At 42.0% G+C, this 20,802-nt stretch overlaps 1 protein-coding gene across 3 annotated transcripts in view; it reads left to right on the forward strand.

The window, feature by feature from the left end:
* The window catches only part of JADE3 (jade family PHD finger 3), a 183,912-nt gene that overhangs the window by 36,421 nt on the left and 126,689 nt on the right, over positions 1-20,802 (forward strand). For all 3 annotated transcript variants that reach the window (XM_029603618.1, XM_029603617.1, XM_029603616.1), the window contains exon 3: positions 4,018-4,100. In XM_029603618.1, the coding sequence (XP_029459478.1) occupies positions 4,018-4,100 (83 nt within the window). The remainder of the gene's footprint in view (positions 1-4,017; positions 4,101-20,802) is intronic.

Here is a 20,802-nt window from a genome sequence, read left to right on the forward strand (position 1 = left end):
GTGTGCACTGTTCAGAGGGCTCAGCTATCTGCGGACTGAGGACCTGAACAATGAAGGCCATGTATAAGAGATGACACCTTAAAACTGTACCTACAGGCCCTTGCAGATGAATATATTTGATTGCACTTTTGTTTGCCAGAGAATAAATAGACCACGCACATTTTTTCTTTCCAGAATTTCTTATGCACCCATCAAATTTTCTCTTCTCAGACAACAGGGACACCTCACAGAGGCTCTTAAAGCATTGCTTCACACATCAATGTTGTAGGCACAGAGGTTTTATAGTGGTGTGTAAATGGAGTCTTCAAGGTGTTGGCATGATTGCCCGGGTATTGCTGAAATTGCTGTGTTTAGTCTGGCCACTGAATACTGTAGGCATTTAGAGTTTTGACTATAGATCTTGTGAAGGATCCACCCCTATGCCCCTGGCTAGTCAGAGACGCAGGAGGGCCTTCTTCCAAGAGTGCTACACATTCTCTGTTTTCACCTATCAGCAGGACAGGGGAGAGAGGAAGAAATAAGGAAATATACTGACTCACTTGAGCACTTTAAGAAGAAATCTACCTTTACTTACACAAGGTAACCTTATTTCCAAGCAATAGGTTACCAGAGGACAAAGATCTTTATTTTAATTCACATTGTTATTGCAGCCAAGGACCACAATAGGCATTCAAAGGCTTTTGAGGCTCAACAGTATTCTGAGCCTTAAAAGCTTCTATGAGCTTTCCAGTTTTAGTTTGCATGAATGACTCAATATTTGTGAATATTGAGATACCAGTAGATTGCGGTGCAGCCACAGATTCTTCCCTGGGTTGCTCCCTTGCATTCTCCTATATGTCTCCAACTCTGCTCTTTGCAGACCTTTACTGACACATGGTTTTAAGCACACACTCGGGTTAATTTTATGTTCTCATGTAACGCTTCTCCTTTCACCTTCTGTCCTGTAATGGTCTGCCTCCTACTTCTTTCCGCAGCATTAATAACCCGCATGTGCCAGACTTATTTGTCTTCCCTTTGGAAGCAGGCAGGAAGAAAAGAACTGAGCATGCTCAGTTTAGTAAGATAACACCAGTTAGCTTTCTAATTAAATTGATCATGCTTTTGCTGATGTGGTTTCAGGTTTCCATGCATCTACCAGCATAACCACTGTCTGGGACTTCTTTTTTTTTTTTTAATCATGCATGTGCTCAATTTGTTTGCTTCAGTTATTAAGTAGCGTTTTAACAAACATGTTGGATGTTTTTACAAGTGCATGCTAACTTTTTTTTCTTACCGCATGTTTTATATAATAAGTCACCTTGCTTAAGCTATCTGGTGCAGTTATCCAAGCATTCTCTACCAATTTGTTAGCCGATGAGCATAGTTAAATATGTTTTAACATTGGGCTCCTCTGTCCCAGTTCCAGAAAAGCAGAACAGTAAGTAACAGCAGCGAAGCACTGAATACCAATATTATGTCTTTATTAGTAGTCTTGTGTAAGACTTATAACCTAAACAGCCACAGAACTATAAGCAGTATTGTGTCAGACTTCTGCTTATGGTCCATTGAATGGCTACTTCTTTGTTACCTATGATCAGTTTGCAATGCCTTGCTTCTGGGTGTTAGTTAATTCATTAAATTGTTTAGTTAGGTTTTTGTGAGGTTTTTTTTTTTTTATTTCTTCCCTTTATCTCCCTTGTTCTCCTACATTTTATACCCAGTTCTTTGTCAAATGTTTCAGTCCTGTAGATGTTTGCATAATTATAAAGTTATGTTAGAAATTGGCATTTCTATAATAAATTCACCTATGGTCTACTTACTGGAAGGTCTTTCTGCTTTTGTGAAATACACAATGCTGGCAGAACTCTCACCTCCCCCCACCTTATCTCTACTGACTCTCCTTCCACAAGGCTTATGGTATAAAACACATTGGAACACAATTTTATTATTCTCATGTCAATGGTAGTGGGCCTGTTCTCAGTGTAGCCATTTCTTTGCTTTCAACAATTTTCCAAGGTTATTTGAGGCTACCTGTACAGTGTTTAACTAACAAAGGCATCTGGGAAAATAAAGCTGCTCATATGTCTGTAAAGCTGTTAGTAATGTCTATTATCAGTGTATGCTTTTGGATTTAGCCTCAACCTCCAGCTTACTGGATCAGCCTTTGACACCGTCAATCACAACACACTCATCATGCGCCTCAAAGAAATTGGCATCACGGGCACTGCTCTATGCTGGTTCCAATCATACCTTAGCGATAGGAGCTACAGTGTTAAAGTTGGTTGCGGTGAATCAAAACCAAGAAAACTGTCGCAAGGAGTACCCCAAGGCTCTTCAACTCTTTTCAATATTTACCTCATCCCTCTCTGCCAACTTCTCTCAAAACTGGGCTTCCCGCACTTCATCCATGCAGATTATGTGCAGATCCTCATTCCCATAACTGACTCGCTTCTTAATGCATTAAAAGCCTGGAACGCAGCCCTCACACAAATAAACAAACTCCTCACCGACAACTTCCTGGCTCTCAACACCAACAAAACAGAGCTACTCATCTCACCCCTAAATAATACCACCCACAAACCAGCACCCCTAAACAATGCCACCCATAAACCAGCACCTCCCTTGCAACCCTCCTCCTCCAACTTACAAAAGGTCCGCAGCTTGGGCATAATGATAGACAACCATTTTACTTTTAAAAAATTCATTTCCGCCATTATAAAAAACTGATTCTTCAAACTTCATACACTAAAAAGAATCAAAACCCTCCTACACCCTTACGACTTCCGCACAGTTCTACAAGCCACGATCATGTCTAAGCTTGATTACTGTAATGCCATCCTACTAGGCCTACCTAAAAACACTATGCGACCTTTACAAATGCTGCAAAACGCTGCTGCCCGTATACTCACTAATACACACCGTCACAAACATATTACTCACGTTCTACAGTCACTACACTGGCTTCCAGTAGCATTCAGGATAACATATAAATCCCTCACACTCATACACAAAGCCATCCATAACCAAAATATGCAATGGTTCCCCGAACATCTCATATTACATAAGCCAAACCGACCAACAAGATCTCAACAGCAGTCGAAACTCCTGACACCTTCACCCAAACTAACAAAGCCTGTCTCCACTAGGGAGCGCTCATTTATCATAGCTGGAACTATCCTTTGGAATAAAATGCCTGCCAGTCTATGCCAGGAACCCTGCCACCAGAAATTCAAGCAAAACCTCAAAACTTGGCTGTTCAAACAAGCATACCTATGTCTGATTTTGCTCATCCAACTTACTGACAACATCCTTTCTCGACCCCCTTCCTGACTCATGACTACTTGCTAGTCTGTTCTCTTGCATCCATCATACCCAATCAAACTTCTAATCCCTTCCCCCCCCCCACCTCCTGTTATTGCACTGTTATCCTGTTTTTTCTTTATGCCACTAGTATAAGTCCTTTCGAACCTCTGCTACATGCATTACCCAGGTTAGACCTTAATATCTTTCAAACTCTTATTTAGACCTTAAATAATGATTTGTAATTAACTAATGTTTTGTTATGCATAATACGGTTACATCATTTGAACAGTTACCATGTATTTTCAAACATTGCTGTATATTTAACTTTTATATTTCAAACTTTGTTGTTGTACGTTATCTGTTTCATTGTAAAGCATGTTGCTGCATTATGTTCCACTGTAAACCGAGGTGATGTTCCAAACGTGCCGCGGTATATAAAAAAAACCTTTAAATAAATCAGTGTGGGGGGATCAAGCAGGAGGAGAGAATCATGCCATGTGTCTGCCCAACCTGGTTCCAGGGATTCCATGGGGGCCCAGGAATTCTGTGATAAGGGCCAGCTTCTGTGATCTTTGTTGCAACCACAGAGTTGTAGAAGGCCAGGAGACCTCTTGTGTCCCAGTTCTTATAATCTGGCATTGCTATTGCTATACAAATTTCCAAGAGTTAATTTATGGGGAATACTTTCATGAACTAAATCTTTTTTTGAATGCATTGCATCTTTTGTTTCTGCAGGTCCTTCAACTTCTTTTTCTTCTTGCTGTAAGTTCAGGACCAAGTCAAAACCCGCAGCGAATGATCAAAAGAAACCTGCAGAGGTGAGAGCAGGACTTAATGTAACCCTGAAAGATTATAATGCCGTATTTTCCTAGCCTCCTCATACCATTGTAACTCTTCTACAAAATGAGTTGTGTATTGTGGAGGGGAGTTTATTTTGTTTGGGAAAGGAACTGTGAAATCCGTAGTGACATAGCATGCTCCCTCAGTTATTTATGGTTCTAGAAAAGTTTCCACACACTTTCCAAATATATTATTCCTTTTTATGTGAGCTAAAATTAACATCAGTTATTTCCCTTTTTGTTCTTGCATTCCTCTGTTGTAGTAGCTTCTTTTCTCTCCCCCCCCCCTCCCCCAATCCATGAAATAGTCTATGATCGATTATCCGACTATACAAGGATGCAGGCAATATATTAGACTTTCAGGATATTCTACATGTTTTATAGTCTGTTTTATATAGAGCAGCATCAAAATGTGCAATATTGTACAAAAGATGGGCAATGAAGCAAATATAAATTATGCAATATACACAGTTATTTGAGACACAGAAGAGCAATGTCAGAAAATTTTTCACAGAAAAGATGAGTGCATGACATTTTGTTCTGAAGCATGTGGAGGCTGAAACAATAACAGACTTCGATAGCCCTGGGACAAGCACAGAGGAAACTTAGTTGCAAAAAAAGATGCACGATCTAGTGATGATAAAATACTCTACTAAAAGGGATCAGCAACAGTAGTGTAATGGGTACACCCACAATAATAAAACAGTAATATAGTAAATCACAGCAGCTAAAGACCAAACAGGTCCATCTGGTTTGCCCAGCAAGGTGTTTAGGGTTATAACTACTGCTCTGTGCAGGTTACCCCTATGCCTTCTTTTTAGGGGGTGTGGGGGTAAACCTGCACAAAGCATGCAACTGCTCATCAAACTGATGACAATGCCTCTTGACAGGCAGTGTCAGTTGATCAGTGTTCACATCTGGTTCTAGAATCCAGCCATGCCTTACCCCCTCCAGAGAAATGAATGGATGATAGCTTTGCCCACTCCCACCTTGAATCATGCCCTCCCTGGTTGCTTTTCATTATGCCATCAGAAATGGATGCTGTCCACTTCAGTTTACATCATCTGAAAGGGACACCAGACTCTTAACTATGTTATCCAAACTGGCCCTGGTCCACTATTTACCACATCATTAGAAATGGGTTTTCTTTGAGGACAAGCAGGATGGTGGTCCTCACACATGGAGCATGATGCGGAAAACTTATGCCTTCCCCACTACAAACTCCATTGCCTGATCTAGAACTGTACACCACACATCTCTGTAAACAAAACTTTCCAAATTTTCATGCATAATATTCATTAAAGAGAGGTTGGCCCCTTGCCCCCTCTTCTGTATATAGTATTTATTCTATTTTATTTCACTTTATATATTTATTGCTCCGTTCACCCCCTCTTTATTTTCCTACTCCAAGTTAAGGCTTCCTTGTTATAATGTAACTGTATGCTCCGTATCTCTTGTTGATTGGTTAATTGTATATTCTGCTTAGTTCATTGTAAACCGAATTGATTTGATTTGTATCAAGAAAGTCGGTATATAAAAGCCTTAATAAATAAATAAAAATAAAAATGTCAAAGTTTTTGGCATGCCCAGCATGCTCTATAATATGCATCCATGCAGGGTCCCTCTCCAGTCTCTCTCTTTCATGGAGTTGTGAGCCTTGAATTTTGATTGAGCTCTAAAAATGGCTTTTGCCTTGTGCAAACATTTTTCATGCCTGGGGTCTGCGACTGTCTCCACGAGACCTGGTGCTAGTTGTTGATCCTCCTCGTGGGTCCGAGGAAGGTCTGACCACCTTCTTCTTCCCAGTTGGTGTTGGCATTGGCAACGTTCGAGAAGTAGCTGGAGTGTCTAGTCCAGCTGGCGGTGGAACGGGCATTGCAGGGCTTTGGTCCTGTGGCACTGGAGCCAGTGCCACCTGTCTTCGTACCACTTGTGGAAAAGCACCAATGTGCTTATCGGTATACTACCGGACCCAGCTGGTGTTGGTTCCCGGGATGGCACTGGAGCCCGGCGGGGCACCGAGACCTTCCCCTACTGTTATGGTGGTCATTGCTGGTTCCTCCTCTGAGGAAGCTCCACTGAGGCCAGTGGAGACACCGAGGCCTGTATTCCCCCATGCAGATCAATCGGTGCCTGCACCTCTGGATGTAGGCTGAGCATCTAGGGTCCCATCCCCTGTGGCATACAGTGAGGATGAGGGTCCCTATGACCCCTGGGGGGATGATCAAACTGAGTCCTTCTCTGAGGACTCGGATGGTCTCCCATCAGACCCTTCTCCTCCAGATGAGCGAAGGAAGTCGCCGCCTGAGACTTAACCTTTGCAGGTTTTGTGAAGATGATGGCAGAGGCCATCCTGTTCCAGCTTTTGACTGAGGAGCATGCCAGGCACAAAATGCTTGAGATCCTCTAGTTCATAGAGCTTCCTAAGGAGATTGTGGTGGTCCTGATGCAAGAGATCCTTAAGGAGCTGCTGCTGAAGATTTGGGATCACCATCCCTTACAGTGCCGCCTCCTAATAAGAAGGCAAACGGGCGGTGCACCTCTTCCAGAAGGCTGCTGGATTCAGTAGGTGTCAGCTGCCTCACCAGTCGATGGTGGTCGAATCTGCCCTCGAGGGCCAAGTGCTCTCAGACCCATTCCTCGGTGCCCCCAGGAAAGGACACAGAGTGATGGATTCTCTTGGGATAAAGGTGTTCCAAGGCACCATGCTTATTGCCCAGTCGCTGCCTACAAGCTCTACATGAGCCAATACTCGCAGGATGTGGCTGAGCAGCTGCCTCAACATCAGCAAGACACCCTCTTGTCATTGGTGCACAACGATCTGGACCGTGTGACCTACGATGTTTTGAAGAGAGTATCGAGGGTCTCTGCAGCGGGAATTGGCATGCACAGAATAGCATGGCTGTGGGCTTTGGATCTCCAACCGGAGGTACAGGATTGACTTGCTGACGTGCTGTGTACTGGAGAGAATTTCTTTGGAGATAGGGTGAGGGATGCTGTGGCCTAACTCCGGGACCATCGTGAAACCCTCCAGTGACTCTTCATCAGTACTCCAGGAAACAGTCGAGGCCGGAGCCAAGAAAGTCTGTCTTTCACCAAAGGAAGAACTATCCTCCGCCTCTTCGATCCTGTCAACACCATCAGAGCTCCCTCAGCCATCTCAGGCAGCAGAGAGTTCCCAAGCACCAGCCAGCTCTTCAGGCAACTCTAGGGATGGGGTTTTAACTGGGTCGAAGGGAGTATAAACCAGTTGCCCATTCCTGGAATGATTGACCCTCCCGTTGGGGGAAGGTTGCGGTTCTTTGCGAATCAGTGGCCCAGTATAACCTCGGACCAGTGGGTTTTGTCCATCCGCCAAGGGTACCAATTAAACCTATTGGGTGTCCCACCAGATTGTCCCCCAAGCCCATATTGGGGGCCAGTAGTGCACCAGAAAGTACTACGAACGGAGCTCTCCTCTCTCTTAATAGCCAGACCGGTCGAGCCCATACCACCAAGGCAAAGAAGACGGAGATTCTACTTCAGGTACTTCCTGATTCCAAAGTGAGCAGGAGGACTCGTCCCATCCTGGACCTGAGGGCCTTGAACTAGTATCTTAAAGAAAAGTTTAAGATGGTTTCCCTCTGCATCTTGATCCCCCATTTGCAAAATGGGGACTGGCTATGCGCTCTCGACCTAAAGGTAGCATTCACCCATTTAGAGGTCTTCCCCAGTCACAGGAAGTATCTCCCATTTGTGGTGGGAAAACAGCAATTTCAGTACTTGGTGTTGCTGTTCGGGCTCTCATCTGCCCCACAGGTCTTCACAAAATGCATGACCGTGGTTGCAGCACACCTCTGCAGACTGGGAGTTCATGTTTTCCTGAATCTGGAAGATTGGCTGGTCAAGAGCACGTCTCAGGCAGGGACCACCAGGTCCTTGAACTTCACCATTCGGGTGTTGGCATTACTAGGGCTCATCCTCAACTACCCAAAAACCCATATCAGTCCATTACCTCAATTGGACTTCATTGGAGCCCTGCTAGACACTGTTCAGGCCAAGGTCTTTCTGCCATGCCAGAGGGCTGTTGCCTTGGTGAGCATTGCTGCCGAAGTTCAACAGAGCAAGCAGGTACCAGCCTGGCACATGTTGAGACTGTTGGGCCAGATGGCTGCGACCATTCATGTCACTCCCTTGGCACACTTTCACATGTGCAGAGCCCAATCAACCCGGAGGTCACAGTGGCACCAAGCCACTCAGAGCCTTCACGATTGCATACATCACCTCATCTCTCAAGGATTCCTTGTCCTGGTAGTGGTACTTTCCAATCTGGAATGGGGATTTCCTGTCAGAATATCCTTACTCAAATTGTGCTAACTATGGATGCATTTACCCTCAAGTGATTGGGCTCGGCACCCAGGGTCTGTGGTCTGCTCAAGAATGTTCTTGTCAGATGAACTTCCTGCAGCTCTAAGCGTTCAGGTATGTGCTAAGGGCTTTCAGAAATCGGCTGTCCAACAAAGTTGTCTTGATCCAGACTGACAACCAAGTAGCTTAGTGGTATGTCAACAAGCAGGGAGACGCACAGAATCATACCTTCTGTGTCATGAAGCAGTCTAGATCTGGTCGTGGACCCTGTCTCACGGGATGGTGCTCTGGACCATATACCTGGCCAGTATGGAGAACGTGGTTGCAGACAGGCTGAGTCGAACCTTCAGATCCCATGAGTGGTCCCTGGATTAAGGGGTAGCGAATCAGATATTCTGCCTCTGGGGGAGCCCGGACGTGAATCTGTTTACGTCCCCCTGCAACAGGAAGGTTCCTCGGTTCTGCTCTCTTTCCAGGTCAGACGGCAAACCAGCCTCAGATGCCCTGGCCTGTCATTGGGATAAAGGTCTTCTGTATGCATATCCTCAAATTCCTTTAGTGGTGAAGACTCTCTTGAAGCTTCGCAAGGACAGAGGGAGTATGATCATCATAGCTCCTTATTGGCTGAGACAGGTTTGGTTTCCATTCCTACGGGTGTTGTCCATCCGGAAACCAATCAGCTGGTGACCTTCCCAGATCTCATCACGCAAGATCAGGGCAGGCTGTGGCATCCCAACCTCCAGGCCCTGTTGCTCACTGCCTGGATGTTGAGAGGTTAATTCTGCAGCTGCTTGATATTTGTGAGGATGTGTCTTGGGTCCTAGTGACTTATAGAAAGCCTTTCACTAGAAGATCCTATGGACTAAGTGGAGGAGGTTTTCCATGTGGTGTGATCAGAAGGCCCTAGATTTGTTCTCCTGCTTCACATAAAAACTGCTTGATTGTCTTCTACACCTTTCGGAGGCTTAAAAACCAATTCAGTCAGCGTTCATCTTAGTGCAATTGATGCATACCACCATGGTGTAGATGGTACGCCCATATCTGTGCTACCTATAGTTATACATTTTAGTCAGGGCCTGCTTCAGTTGAAGCCTCACCTAAGCCTCTGGCTGTGTCTTGGGACCTCAAAATGGTGTTAGCTCAGCTGATGAAAACTCCTTTTGAGCCGCTGCTCACCTATGACCTGAAATACCTGACCTGGATTGTCTTATTTTGGTGGCGGTCACTTCAGCGCACAGTCAGTGAGCTCCAGGCCTTAATGACTTATCCACCTTATACTAAGTTTTATCATGACAGTGGTATTGCATATGCACCCTAAGTTCCTACCTAAGGTGGTGACAGATTTCCATCTTAACCAGTCAATCGTCCTGCCAACATTCTTTCCCAGGCCCAATTCACACCAAGGCGAAAGAGCACTGCACAATTTGGACTGCCAGCGAGCCTTAGCCTTCTATCTAGAATGGACAGAAGCCCATAGGCAGTCCACCCAACTTTTTGTTTCTTTTGATAAGAATAGGTTGGGTGTTGCCGTTGCCAAACACACTATCCAAGTGGCTAGCAGATTGCTTCTCCTTCTGTTAGGCCCAGGTGGAACTGCATCTTGGTGCTCATGTCAAGGCTCATTCTGTCAGAGCCATGTCAGTGGCCCACTTGTGAGCAGTTCCCATGGAGGAGATCTGCAGGGCTGCAATATGGAGTTTTCTCCATACATTCATATCACATTATTGTCTAGATAGGGATGGCGGACGCGACAGTAGGTTCGGCCAATTTGTCCTCCAGAACCTGTTTGAAGTGTAGAACCTAACTCTCCCAACCTAGGGTCCATTGTTTGGGTTCAGGCTGTCTTCCCCTCTGTATCTAACAGCACCAGTGTTGGGCCCATTGGCACCTGGTTGGGTGTCTGTTGGTCTATTTTTTGTATGGGGGGGAATAGCCTGTAGCTAGGAACTACTATCCTGCTTGTCTTCGGAGACAGCAGAGTAACATGTATTCTCAGAGGACAGCAGGCTGTTAGTCCTCATGAAACCCACCCGCCACCCTGCGGAGTTGGGTTTCTCCTATTTTTTATTTTAATTATAATTCTATGATACAAGACTGAAGAGGGACCCCCACATGGATATATATGGTATAGGGCATGCTGGACATGCTCAGTGTGCCTACTCAAAGTTTCCCATATTGGGCTCCATCTGATGTCACCCATGTGTGAGGACTAACATCATGCTGTTCTTGTGCAACACCTTGTTACAGTAAGCAACTCTGCTTTCCCTTATTAAAAAATAATTTGGATTCCAGAGAATGTAAGAACTATAGACCAGTGTCTGAGTTACTTTTTGTGGCAAAACTATTGGGCAATTGGCATTTAATCAGCGCTCTGATTATTTGTCCAATAGGGATTTACTGTATGTAGCCCATGAGGGTTTTAGAAAAGGGTGCAGTAGAGAGAACTTGATAACTTTGTTTAACTGAGAAGCCATTACCACATTTAGATAGAGGAGAATCGACTTTATTAGTTTTGATTTATCTAGTGCTTTTGATCTAGTGGATCATTTTATTTTATTACATCGATATGGGCTCCTTTGAATTGGTGGCCAGGTATTAAAATGGTTGTCTGGTTTGTTCTTGGTCCTGTAAAAAAAAAAAAAAAAAATCTGTGATCTTCCAAGATTCACTATGTGAGGTGAAATTAGGGATTCCACAGGGCTCTGCTCTCACCGCTTCTTTTTAATTTATTTTTAATTCTCTTAGGTTGGTTGATTCAGTCTTTTGATTTCATCCGTTTTATTTGTGCGGACAACATGCAGATTATGGCACATTTAGGGAAAAACCGTAAAGATGTGGTTTCTAGATTGAATCTTTGTTTACAAGCAGTATTTCGTTGGTTTCATAATAACAAGTTGGTTATTAATTTGGAAAAGACTGAGCTACTTAAAGAAGGGGATGTGTGATATTCCTATCTTACCTAGTTTGATGAGAATAGAGTTGATGCCTAAATATCAGGTGAAATCTCTTGGGGTGGTGCTTGATACTCGTTTCATTTTGGAAAAACAAATTGCACAGGTAGCACGTAATACTTACATAATACTTATTTCAAATTGAAATTGGTAAAGCAGTTGAGACCATATTTGGATATGTCAGCATTAAAAGCTGTGACTTATGCATTGGATTTTTCAGTTTGAATGCAATTTATTTGGGTTTACAGGGTAGATTGATTCATAAACTACAACTGGTTGAAAATACAGCTGCTCGTATGGTCTTGGGGAAATCTAGGAGAACATCTGCTAAACCTTTGTTACAACTTCATTGGCTACCCTATAGTAGATGTAAATTTAAGAAGATGGTTTTGGCTTTCAAAGTTGTGAATGGTTTTGGCACCCCTTCATTGAAGGGATCTCTGGAATGGCATGAAGCAAAAAAATTCATGATCTGTGGGGAAGCAGTATTTATGGCTTCCAGCTGTGAAAAAATTTGGCCATTCTCGTTTGGCTAAAAGATCTTTCTCAGCAGTTATTCCAGGTTTATGGAATAGCCTTCCTTTGGAATAGAGAGAATAATGAAATTTCGGGAAAAGCTAAAGATGTGGTTTATGTCTGCTGACAACTAGACTTTGTTGTTGTTTTTGCAGCTTTTGAAATTTCACACTAATTGCAGAGTACCCTATCTATGTTTTGATAATTTTCACAGTTTATACTCGGACAAATAATGGTGTATACTACTTGACATGTATCACACGTGAAACGACCTTTAAGTACATATGCACGTGTGCTATGTTTGTTTTTAAATGATGAAGTACATAATACATGAGGGCATATAAGAACAAGATCCACATGTAAATTGCCCACGTGTATGTAAATCATCATGTGCACCACCAGTCAGAACATATGTCACTAGTTGGTCCCTCAAGGATTTATTTTTATGAAAGGCAAAAATGGGAAATTCTTTTAATTTGTCATCAGATACAATGTACCAATGTCTTTAATTTGTGATGTACGATTGGAATGTAGAATTGTGCATACAAATCTAGAAATATGAGATTGCTGACCTGTTAATAACAAGTTGACGTGGTTAGCATTCAATGCTCTCTTGAAAGCCTTTCTTACAACCTTGGTGGTGTATCCCCTTTTAAGGAAATGATCAGGTAATTCAGTTGCCCGCTCAACATATGCATCATTTGTTGTGCATAATCTACGAAGCCTTAAAAATTGTCCTATTGGAATTCTTTCTTTCAAATTTCTAGGATGAAAACTAGAAAAATGTAGTAGGGAATTTCTACCAGTATTTTTACTATATGTGGTGTGTGTTAAATTCTCTTCTGACTTAACCAAAATATCCAAAAAACAAATAGACCACTGGTAAAAATGAAATTTAAGATTGATGTCTTGATCATTAAACTATTTCTTGAAATGATTAAAGTCAATATATGATCCTGCCCATATATTTAAAAAAAAAAAAAAAAAAAAAAAAAAAAAAAAAAAATCAGTGAAATGTTTTCAAATATTTTTCATGAATTCTGAACTATAGACAGTTTTTTTCGAAACGACTCACTTATACACACACAACCAACGGGGCCATAGAAGACCCCATAGTTATACCTTTATTTTGTTGGTATACATTATCCTCAAAATTGAAATAACTTTTAGTTAATACTATATGTGCCAGTTTTGACCAGAACTCAGTTTGAAAATCAAACATATGAGATTGTACCAATGCTTTGATAATTTCTGCTTCATTTTGTGGAATATTTGTGTACCATGCTGCTGTACCAGCTATTTTCCTATACCACATCAATGTCATCCAGGCATCTAATAAAATGTGATGAATCCTTAACGTACAAAAGCATATCAGTGACAAATGGTTGTAAAAGGTGATCCAATAGGTTCAAATACAAACCCTTTTCCTGAGAATAGGTGTACCTGGTGGAGATTGTAAAGATTTATGAATTTTTGGGACCAGATATAAAAAAGGAGCTATAGGATGAGGTTCATACAAAAATAAAAACAATTCTCACTAATGATCTTATGTTGTATTCCTGTTTTCAAAATAGAATAAATCTCAATTTGAATAGATAACATAGGATTCAAATCCAATAAAGTATAAAACTGACTATCACCCAATTGTCTTGCTTCTTTAATGTATTCTTGCCTGTCCATAATAATCACACCACCACCCTTATCAGCTGGCTTGATAATCGATCGATCATTTCTTAAAGAACTGATGGCTAACCATTCCTTATAAGTTAAATTAAACTTGAAGGGGACATATGTGTGCTCCATATCAGCAAGATCTTTTAACACTAATCTTTCAAATAAAGAAGGATCAGTTGGATCTGGGGTATCCATTTAGACAGCGGGGTGAATATAGATTGTACTAACTCACCCTGACCAGAAAAAAAATCAGACAATCCTTAAATGACAAAAAAATATAAATATATCAACATGGTATAAAAATGGATCATAATCACATATTGGTATAAATGTTAACCCTCTGCTTAAAACACTAATTTCTTGTCAAGTTAATACCCTATAGGATAAATTGAAAACTGAGCTCTTTTCACATGACTTTATCTGCGATTGCCTCTGAATCGACCTGAGGTTTGCATAAGTGGAAATTGATTGTGTTTGTATCCTTGCATTTGGGAGCATAAAAAATGTGATGGTTCATTCTGTTGTATACATAACTGGTTGAGCAAATGATACTGACTTTTTTTTAAACGATGTGATCTATTTCCTCTTCCCATGAATCCTCAGAGGAGGATGAAATAGACTTAACATGAGTTTTTTCCTTCCCTTTTGCATCCATTGATATACAAACAAACCCCTTTGTGTAGTCAGATTGATCTCTGAAATGTATTCATTTTGACCTTCTTAATATCTAATCAAAATTTGTCTAATCGACTCTGAAATGAGCTCAGTTTGGATTTAAACTCCTCCTTGGTGTTATGAGTTTGTAAAGGTACAGTTTGGGTTTCAAGTTGTTCATGTAATGGTACCGATGATTTCTTAATTGTTTCAACTATTAGAGCATAAGATCATGTACACATTTATTCAAAATTGCCTTCTGTTTTAATACAAAATCCTCCTGGTCATAATGGCTCTTTACGAATTCTTAATCCCCTAGGGATACGTTTAATCCGACAATATTCTGCCAAAGATACTGCATGCAGTTCCACACAGATACATTTTTATGAATTTTAACATGAGCTGTACAATTGGGAAACTTATCGGATGTCTCCCCTTTATCAAACAAGGTTAAACCCAATAAGATAATTCCTTTCTGAATATATTTGCATTGTGTATATTAGAAAATGTTACATACCTCTAGTTCTGAATTACATCATATATCATGTTTTTTTAAATAAAAATACTTAAATATCAACTCACATACATTCACTCCCATGCATGCAATCCCACAAGCACACTTCCACCAAATTTTAAAAGTATAATACATGTACTATAAACTCATATCAGTTCACTGGGGGAGTGTGCTTGTGGTGTTTTATGCATGGGAGTGTGTTTGAGAGTTGATATAACATTTTTTAAATACTTAAAATATTACAAAATACCAGTACACTATATAAGTGATTATTATATATTAAAAAGTGTATACAAATGTAATTTTGACATTGTATATCTTGATATAACCCTTCCCTGTATTTGTATGGTTGTATAACTATCTCCTAGACATTGTTCTCTGTATATCATATCTCTGACTGCCAGTACATCCAAGTCAGCCTCTTTCATGATTGGCTTTAGATTTGGAACTTTGTTTTTCATGCTATGAGTATTAGTATAAATAGCATTCCAGGAGTTGCCCCTTTTTCCCATTTTTATATAAGTGTTTTAAAGATGTATGTACCTGAATGCCTCTTCTTACCTTGGGGCTTTCTCCACCCATCCTAATTTAAAGTCCTCCTCAGTAGGTTTGCCAGTCTGTTTTTGAAGATGTTGCACCCCTTCTTCGACAAAGCCCATCTCTGCTCAGCAGCCCTTGGAATATCATCCCATGGTCCAGGAAGCTCAAAAACACTTATCAATACCACTTATGCAGCCATTTGTTCATCTCCAGAATGCAAGTTTCTCTACAAGGGCCTTTATGCTTGATTGGGACAATTGAGGAGAATACCATATGTGCATCTATCTTTACCCTCTCTCTCAGAGACATGAAGCCACTTTTGAAATACTCTGTGTGGTACCTAGCAGTATCATTTGTACCAGCATTAATAATTCTTGGCAATCTGTCCGTAATGTCTTGGCACTTGGCAGACAGCACACTTCCTAAAACACTATGGATGCTTCCATGCCCCTCAGAAGCGAGTCACCAACAACCATTACACTTTGTTTTCTAGTTGTAGTAGTTGCTGAGCCAGGTTTGAGTTCCAGTTTCTCCTTTTTTTGAGATGGCTTCTCATTCTCCACTTCCAGGTCTGCATACTGGTTCTTCAGCTTGAGGGAAATTGGAGTCAGAGTATGGGGTTTAGTAGCTGAGGTAATCTGGGTCCAGTTTCACCTTCCCTCTGCTTGAGTTTTCTTCCTTTGATGCTTCAGATATTTGATTGATTTAGACCTCATTATCCTGAATTATTTTCAGCCTTGCCACTTTCTCAGTTCTGTCACCTGTTTACTGAGGATTCAACTTGCAGACATCTTTCATACCAAACTGATTCTTCACTGTGGATCAGGATATTCCATCTGGACAATAGAAGTAGTAGTAACAGTGGTGACAACTTTGGTAATATATTTCCTGGTCATCCTTATGTTAGGAATTGTTGAAAAAGAGAGCCCTACCCCATAGTCTTGTAGTAAACACAGTAAGCCTCTTTCCTGTGGAATCTGTCTTCTACCTCCAAATTCAGAATCCCTGTTTGTAGTCCTGTTTGCTTGCTCATTTGTTGCTTTGAAGTATGGAGTGGTTTACATATTTTCTGTTGACAAAAGAAATTAGTGTTTTAAGCAGAGGGTTAACATTTATACTAATATGTGTTTATGATCCATTTTTAACCCATGTTGGTATATTTACATTTTTTCGTCATTTAAGGATTGTCTGATATTTTTTTTTTTTTTTTTTCTGGTCAAGGTGAGTTAGTACAATCTATATTCACCTGACTGTCTAAATGGATGCCCCCAGATCCAACTGATCCCTCTTATTTGAAAGGTTAGTGTTAAAAGATCTTGCTGATATGGAGCGTACATATGTCCCCCTCAAGTTTTTTTTTTGTTTTTTTTAATAATTTCTTTATTGGGGCATGACAACAAAACAATATCCACTTGAGATATCAAAACATCTGAAAATGTGAGATGAGTCGCCCTTCATACAACAAACAGACCTCTTTAAAAACTCTTCCTAAAGTCCTTTATAGTGCTGAGTCCATGTAAAAACTCAAAGTAATCACCAGTCTGAAAGACTGATAAACTCAAAGGCAATCCAGTTATACTTCCGCTTATACCAGTGTGCCTACATTAGACACAACACATCGGCCCCTTTCTATTGTTTCACCGGGATGGCTTCTTCAGGGGGGGAGAGAAATGCATCAAAAAAACTGAGCACTGATAAACATTGTTAGTGTTACAGCATTGTAGTAATCAGATAACTTCAACATACTTAGAATTCCTCGGTTGTTTCTACTGCCAATGACATAGCAGTGATATAAACGTGCGTCCATGTGCGCATGCTGGCAAATGCATTCACCTCTTAAAATCTACCTTTACGTGAGGAAAAACAATTGTACTGATTATTAAATAGTATAAAGATGTTTTGTTGTGTTACCTTATTGCAGATCAATATGTAAACTGTAAAACACGATATATATATATATATATATATATATATATATATATATATGTTTGTATTGTGGCTCAGTGTTAATCATAGTGGATAACACATTGAAATAGTCGTTCAGTGTGCTGCGGCAGTCAAATCGGTTATTTACTCTTTCGGATAATAGAAAGACTAGGGGGCACGCCATGAAATTAGCATTGGGCACATTTAAAACTAATCGGAGAAAGTTCTTTTTTACTCAACGCACAATTAAACTCTGGAATTTGTTGCCAGAGGATGTGGTTAGTGCAGTTAGTATAGCTGTGTTTAAAAAAGGATTGGATAAGTTCTTGGAGGAGAAGTCCATTACCCACTATTAAGTTCACTTAGAGAATAGCCACTGCCATTAGCAATAGTAACATGGAATAGACTTAGGGGTAGATTTTAAAACCCCTGCGTGCGTAAATCCTCCCAGATTTACGCGCGCAGGGCACTCGCGCGCTGACACGCCTATTTTGCATAGGCCGCCAGTGAGCGCAAAGCTGCGGGACGCGCGTAAGTCCCAGGGCTTCGTAAAAGGGGCGGGAGGGGGCGTGGCGACTGTTCGGGGGCGGGCCAGGAGGGCGGTCCCGAGTCCCCTGGCACTGCGGCCTGTGCCGGGGGATGCTGGGGCGGCGCGCGCAAGTTACGCCTGCTTCAAGCAGGTGTAACTTGCCCGACAAAGGTAGGGGGGGGGATTTAGGTAGGGCTGGGGGGTGGGGTAGATAGGGAAAGGTGGGGGGATGCGGAAGGAAAGTTCCCTCCGAGGCCGCTCCAATTTAGGAGCGGCCTGGGAGGGAACGGAGGCAGGCTGCTCGGCGCGCGCAGGCTGCCGATTTTGCGCAGCCTTGTGCATGCCGACCCCGGATTTTATAAGATACGCGCGGCTACGCGTGTATCTTTTAAATCTGGTGTACTTTTGTTCGTGCGCGCATATGTTTTGAAGATCTACCTCTTAGCTTTTGGGTACTTGCCAGGTTCTTATGGCCTGGATTGGCCACTGTTGGAAACAGGATGCTGGGTTTGATGGACCCTTGGTCTGACCCAGTATGGCATTTTCTTATGTTCTTATTTAATATACCAAAGTGAAGGTCTTCGTTTCACCATCTATAAATGGCTTCTTCAGGGGAATTTTAGAAAACTAGCATTGACGATTAAGAAATGTAGTGTTTGATTAATGTAGGCAAATAACCAGGGCCATTGCTAACTTTTTTGCTGCCCTGGGTGAACAATTACTGTGCTGCCCCAGCATCATTCAGTCTTTGACCCAAGTCCATCAAAAGAAAAAGCCCAGCTCCCTCCAGAAATCCAATATTTTTAAAAACTGACCCTCCCCGCCCCCCCCAACGGAACCCATGGTCAGGAGAAGGTTATTAGGTACCCTAAGCAAACCTTACAGACTTGCACACACACACACCCTCTCTACAGATGCACACAGGCAATTATGCATTTATAACAGATTTTACATGAAAAAAAAATTCAAAAGTACAGTCTTCTGTGGCAAAATATCACAACCTGCGTATTATGTTTACATGCACTGCTGTGGTGCCAACCAGAAAACTCTGCAAAAAAGACATTTGGAACTCGTATGGAATTACATTTTTTGTAATGTGTGCTGGGCGTGGGCTTGGCCCTCAGAAAGCTATGAATAAATGGAATTACCATTACGATATAAAACCTCACATACCCAAACAACCCTAACTGCCAGTACTCAAAAGGTAACAGTCTTATCTATGAAAAGGTAACACTGCATATGAAGCCCTAGAACACCAGTATACTTCCTATTAGGAAAACAGAACAAATCAGACTGCTATAGATCACTACAGATAAATTATATGGTAGCAGAATACCTCACCTCAGTCGCACACAGAGGGCTGGATTTTAAAAGGGTTATGCTCATAAGGTACGCGCGTAACCCTTCTAAAACGGCCCGGGACGCATGTAAGTCCCGGGGCTTGCAAAAAGGGGTGGTCGGGGCGTGGCCAGGGGGCGTGGTGTCGGCTCGGGGGCGTGTTTGGGGGTGTGTGGGCGGTCCGGGGGTGTTGCCGAGTGCCGCGACACAGCGGCCTGTGTCTGGGCCTGCCTCGCCAGCGCGCGTAAGTTACTTCTGCCCAGAGGCAGTAGTAACTTTTCGAATAAAGGTGGGGGGGGGGTGCTAGATAGGGGAAGGGAGTGGAAGGTGTGGGGGGTGGAAGGAAAGTTCCCTCCGAGCCCGCCCCGATTTTGGTGCGGCCCCGGAGGGAATGGGCAGCGCGTGCCGGGCTCGGCGTGCGCAAGTTGCACAAATGTGCACCCCCTTGCGTGTGCCGATCCCCGGATTTTATAAGATACGCGCGGCTATGCAGGTGGCACCCCGGCTTATTTTGGTGGTGCTTTTCAGTTTTCTCTCTGACTCCATCTGCTGGAAGGGAGGCATAACCCAGCAGTCTGGACTGATCCTTGGTACTACAGGAACGAAAATTATCGGAGGTAAGACCTAATTTTCCTATCTTGCTTAAGTCTAACTATCAGGCTACTACATAGGCCTCAGCTGTATGAGATGTATGGCCACTAATGATACCAAACCTCAAAAAGCACCCAATTATTCTGGGGAATTTATGATCAACAATCCAATCAATAGGTTAATGCCCCATCAATATCTTTTCCCTAATTATTCAAAATGATCTTTTCTATGCTCAAAAGACATGAGTCATATCTTAGTCAAAAAAAATGTTCACTAAAGGCCACGGAGTCTCATCTGGCTCCTGTAGCCTAACTACTTTAATCAAAAACAAATTTTTAGAAAGATAGAGGAAGGGTTTCATATATATAAGTATTGAATCCCTGAAGGGTAAACTCTGTTTATGTGTATAATCATCAACCAAACCTCCTCCATCCAATATTTTTATCAATTCTGTACACCCTAGGTGAAACTATATATGTGTTTTTCTTCTTTTTAAATTTTGTGTCAACAAACTTTGTAAAGCATGCTTTAAATGTCCCAACTTATCTGGTAACGTTGAAAAACCCGACGTAGCCACGTTTCTGGTCCATTGAAAGACCTTTCCTCAGGGGATATTCTCCTGTTTGTAGTCAGTCGGTGTAGGGTAGGAGGGTGGAATCTGTGGCCTAATCATGCTCCTTGGAATGCTTTGGCTGGAATACTGGTCACCCCCCTGTTACTTACACCTGAGGTAGTTACCTCAGTATCACAACAGCTCTGATCTGGAAACGGGTGAAACAGTCAACCTCACAGAATTTGGCAAAACATTGTTGGCAACCTTCATAATGAAGACAGCACTTGATGTTTATTGGGTGCAAAAATATTTACAGAGCATAGGTGCTTGCCAAAGATTTTTAGGATCAGGAACGATTTCAATTTTCAATTTTTTTGTGTGTATTTATTTTTTTCTTTATTTTTACTTTTTGCTTTATGCTTCCATGTACAGATATTCTTCTCCCTTCCCCCAAGCACTTTCACTCCCCTGTGCTTGCAGGCCCTCTTCTGCCCACCTTTCTGCCTCGCTTCCAGCTTCTTTCCCCTTAGCTTAGCAATAGGGTCTCA

The sequence above is a fragment of the Rhinatrema bivittatum genome, chromosome 5 (assembly GCF_901001135.1).
Source record: "Rhinatrema bivittatum chromosome 5, aRhiBiv1.1, whole genome shotgun sequence".
Classification (NCBI taxonomy): domain Eukaryota; kingdom Metazoa; phylum Chordata; class Amphibia; order Gymnophiona; family Rhinatrematidae; genus Rhinatrema; species Rhinatrema bivittatum.